This window comes from Vicia villosa, linkage group LG1, assembly GCF_029867415.1.
Source record: "Vicia villosa cultivar HV-30 ecotype Madison, WI linkage group LG1, Vvil1.0, whole genome shotgun sequence".
NCBI classification, from domain to species: Eukaryota; Viridiplantae; Streptophyta; class Magnoliopsida; order Fabales; family Fabaceae; genus Vicia; species Vicia villosa.
Window position 1 is genome coordinate 203024012 of NC_081180.1, and position 4254 is coordinate 203028265.

Below are 4254 nucleotides of genomic sequence, written 5' to 3' on the forward strand. Positions count from 1 at the left end.
AAAAAATGACACTCAAATGAAGGAACAAAAATCTTAAATAATTAATGTTAAAGACACCCAAAATTACAATTAAATCAAAACATTTAAAAAAAAAACAAAACAAAACAAACGGACCTTAAGGATCTGTTTGTTTGGCAAGAAAAAGAGAGGAGCGGGTGTAGAGGTGAAATTGGTGAGACTAAAGTAATGGGAAAGACTTAGCTCATTTGTTTAAAACAGAGTCGTCACCGCGCTTTATTGTTTCCATAAGGAATGGGAGAAAGAGTGAATGAAACCCACAGAAGTTTTTAAAATCAAAACTAATAAACTTATCAGAGATTTGAGTAAGGGGGGTTGTTATACAAGGGGAAGGTTTTAAGCACCCCTCATATCCGTGGTATCCCATGGAAATCTCTTTGAAAATGTTATTGTTTCTGTGTACATTCATTTGAAAAAGAATATGTGAATTTGTTTAAAAAGAGTGTGGGGATGGGAAAAGAATGTTTTGAAAGTGAGTTCGATAAGACATCGCATCTTAGGCCTACATACCCCTTTAACAATAGGGAAGTCAGAGCTTTTGTAGTTCCTCTTAAAAGAAAAATAAAAGGGCCAAAGTGGCAAACATCTTTTTGGGTGTTAATCTTTAACAATACTCAACGGGTTTTTAATAAAAAAGGACCAAGCTTTAACAATACAAGGTCAATGGACTAAGAGTAGTTTCACCGAGAATAATTCTTCTCTTAGTAACAAGGTTTTAAAATGAAAATTATAGCAACTCACGTTCGATGTCTTGCTGGATGTTATGAAATCCACAATTACACAGCACAGATAATTAAAACAAAACAACATAAAAACAATAAAGAACACACAAAATTGTTTACCCAGTTCGGTTCAACAACCTACTCTGGGGGCTACCAAGCCAAGGAGGGAATCCAATGTAAGCAGAATTAATTCGGAGTTAAACTCCCCCGTTTACAACTCCTCACTTAAAACCTACCCAATACGATTCCAACCTATTCCTAGACCTGAGTATCTCCACTCACTCCCACTCAATCACAGCAATGATTACAAATAAACATTACATAAAATCAGAGAGAAAACAAACTTCAAAAACACACCTTGATCCGCTTAAAAGCTTCAATCAAGAGACACACACTTGTGCTTAAACGCTTAGAGTGACAATTAACATAAACAACCTATTCCAACGCAATCATCAAAGACAATTGCTTGGAGTACAAGAGACAGCTACAGAACTACGATTCTTCACAATTAACAGTCTGCTCTCTCTGCGTTCCAAATTAGGATTGCAGACTTTTTATGTGCAGCTCTTGGGCCTTGGGCTTTTTTAGAAACAAATTAGGGTTAACCAAGTTAACCTAATTTACACGCCATTTGGTTGTTACAGAATGTGCTGTCAGCAAGATCTTCTTGACGAAATATTCAGCACACAATAAAAGGTTTCCTAAACTGTTAATTGAGAGAAATCAGGAAACTCAATTAATAACTTATAACAGCTCCTGCTGTCACACAAGGATGTCATGACATCAGTCATGATATTCACTACAGAACCTGTATTAGCTTAACACATATGCAGCCTGTATAACACAATATCAAACAGGTATGTTTTACCACAAATGCAGCCAACATGAAAACATATTCAATCTCCCCCTTTGGCAAATTTTTGGATGAAATAACATGTCACACCATATCAGAGAAACACTTGCAGCAGAAACAAAGCAACCAAAACACAATCAAAGCAAGATAATACAATACAGACAACATACACCACCAGTATGCACATAGTGCTCAAACATATCAAAACCAGCCGCACCACAAGAGCAGCACAAGCAAAAAACAGATCAACACAAAAATAATGTACACAGCCACCATACTTGTTGTTCTGGGGTGACATTACTACTTCTCCCCCTGTTTGGCCACAAAAGTTGCCAAAGCAAACTACTGTCTTCTCCCCAAAATTTAAATAAGTTCAAACAAAACTTAAACTGAACTGAATAAAATGCAAACAAAACTAAACGAAAGCGAGGAAAAAAGCAAAAAAAAAATAGAGCTCCAGCTGCATTTACTACCCGGAGTCAGACCCACTTGAGGTGTCTGCATAACTTCCTTTCTCGGCGTCATCAGTAGGACTGGTACCCTCTTCTTCCACATCTTCATCTGCCATCTTTTCAGCATCTGCAAATTCCTCATTCCCATTCATTTCCAGAGTGCTTATCATCTTTTCAAGTGATACTTTCCTAGCTTCCAGCTCTTTGCAGGTCTCTTTGAACATTGCTATCACTTCTGCTTTGCTGACTGATGCTCCAGACTTGGATGTTTCAGCCGATGTCATGACAATGTCTAGAACATGCATACCCTAAAAAAATTTATAGTGGAAAGCCAAGGGGCTCTCTCTTTTGCATACTACATCATGCTCATTGAGAATGTTGGGATACTGAGTCAGAATTATGCCACATAGAAGGGATGGAAAGGCAATTGGACCCTTAACGCTGAAGCTTCCAGCATGCTTCATAGTTTGGTCGAAAATATATGTTCCATAGTCAAACTTTGCCTTTGTTCCTACAGCATACAGAAATCTGCCAAGAATAGTTGAAATAGTGGACTTGTGATTCGTTGGTACCCAATTAGCTGCTCCTATCTTGTGAAGCATTGCATACTTGATGCTCAGCTTACTTTCTGTCATTTTCTCTTTCAGGGGCCAACTGTTTACCTGCTTGGCTGTGATCACTTGACAAACTTTGTTGTCTGTCACTTCAAGCTCAGGTTGAGCTACATCTGTTCTTCCTAAGAATTTATTAATCACAGAAGGAGAGAATGATACACACTTACCTCTCACAAACACCTTTCTAAAGTCCACACTCTTGCTGTTTCCACAATCTTCAGATAGGTTCACCACAAATTCCTTGACCAGCTTCTCATAACACTTGGGAAGATCGCAAACAGTCTTCAATAGCCCAGCATCCTGAATTAGCTCTAAGACTTCCTTGTTCTCAAGGGCATTTGGAGCCAATTCCCTTTCAACAGCCAGTCTCTTTTGGAGCACATATTTCGACCTGCTGGCACTGGAGGCATAGTGTAATGACACATTGTCAATAGGGACTTTATAAATACTTGCAGCAAGCTTGCTGGTTGTAGGCTTCTTCCTTGATGGAATATCAGGAACATCCACTTCAGCATCAAACATAGATTCAACAATATCCCGCTCCTTTCTTTTCTTGGGAAATACCTTGCTCCAGGACTTTGATGGACCAACCCCTGTACTCTTAGTCATAGCTCTGCTCTTGATAGGACCAGCAGAAGTACTCTTCTTCTTAACAACACCTTTGACAAGGCTTGTCATTTGTGCACTCTTTTTAGGAGAACTTTAGGAAACATCTTTGCCTTTTCTTCTAGTCATTAGCCTGTTGGCTACAGTTGGATTTAGGGAGACAAGTAGCTCGTCGTCAGAATAGTCATCTAAGTCTACCACATTGGTACATGTTTCAATATTGACTTTAGTATGCTCACTATCTTTGATGTCATTGACATCCTCAATGACATTGGTATTTTCAGCAATTCCTTGTCCATCCTTGTTGATTTCCTCTTCAGCTGGATCACAACCAGAAGTGTGAGCAACTTCAGACTTACTGGTGTTCTTGACGGGATCAGGCATTATGGTTTAAAGAGGAACAGATATCCCAAGCACTTGATGATTTTCCTTTAGAATGTGATCTTACCGAGCAGATCAGATGGCCAGCAACAGTGAAGTCTTGAAGTTCCGAACGGTTGATAGGGGAAAAAGGTGTTGTACCTGCAAGGCACTCCGATGCCAAAGTAAGTATATGTTCCACAAGGTACAACAAAGTGAGAGAGTTTTAGGGGTAAGAAAAGATTACCTTGCCCTCGGTGGGGAGAGGGCTTATTTATAAGATGTTTGTGTGCGAGTAAGACTCCTCCTTCTGGGGCGGATATTTAGGTGACGCGTGAACTGATTGTTTACCGAGCACGAGGGTCCCTCGTGGTCGATAGCCTCGTTAATATGCCCAGAGAGATCGGGCGAACCTTGGCATGCGCGGTCTAAATTGTCTTGGGCCGAAGTCTGGGTTGGCCCAATTATATTGATTGGGTCGGTCTAGAACATGAGCCTCCCAAGTCGTTGCTTCTGGTCGAGGAAGTGACGACTTAAGGGCGGTTTGATCCGAGGCGTTTCCCAGGGAGCCGAGCCTGAGCATCTGTGGAGTGCAGGTCTCAAATTTCTAGGGAGAGAAAAAGTTAGGC

The 4254-nt window shown here is 40.2% G+C and overlaps 1 protein-coding gene across 1 annotated transcript; it reads right to left on the bottom strand.

The window, feature by feature from the left end:
• Positions 1-2062: 2062 nt before the first annotated feature.
• Positions 2063-3337, bottom strand: LOC131593261 (uncharacterized). Its single transcript, XM_058865620.1, has 2 exons — positions 2402-3337; positions 2063-2353 (listed from the first exon to the last, which is right to left on the bottom strand). The coding sequence occupies exons 1-2, from the start codon at positions 3335-3337 to the stop codon at positions 2063-2065; spliced, it is 1227 nt and encodes a 408-aa protein (XP_058721603.1).
• Positions 3338-4254: the final 917 nt, after the last annotated feature.

Excerpts from the sequence above, each read along its gene's own strand:
- LOC131593261 (XM_058865620.1), bottom strand. The coding sequence starts at position 3,337 with ATGACAAGCCTTGTCAAAGGTGTTGTTAAGAAGAAGAGTACTTCTGCT. Across the intron at positions 2,354-2,401 it reads TTCTCAATGAGCATGATGTA|GGTATGCATGTTCTAGACAT; the intron begins GTATGCAAAAGA and ends AAATTTTTTTAG.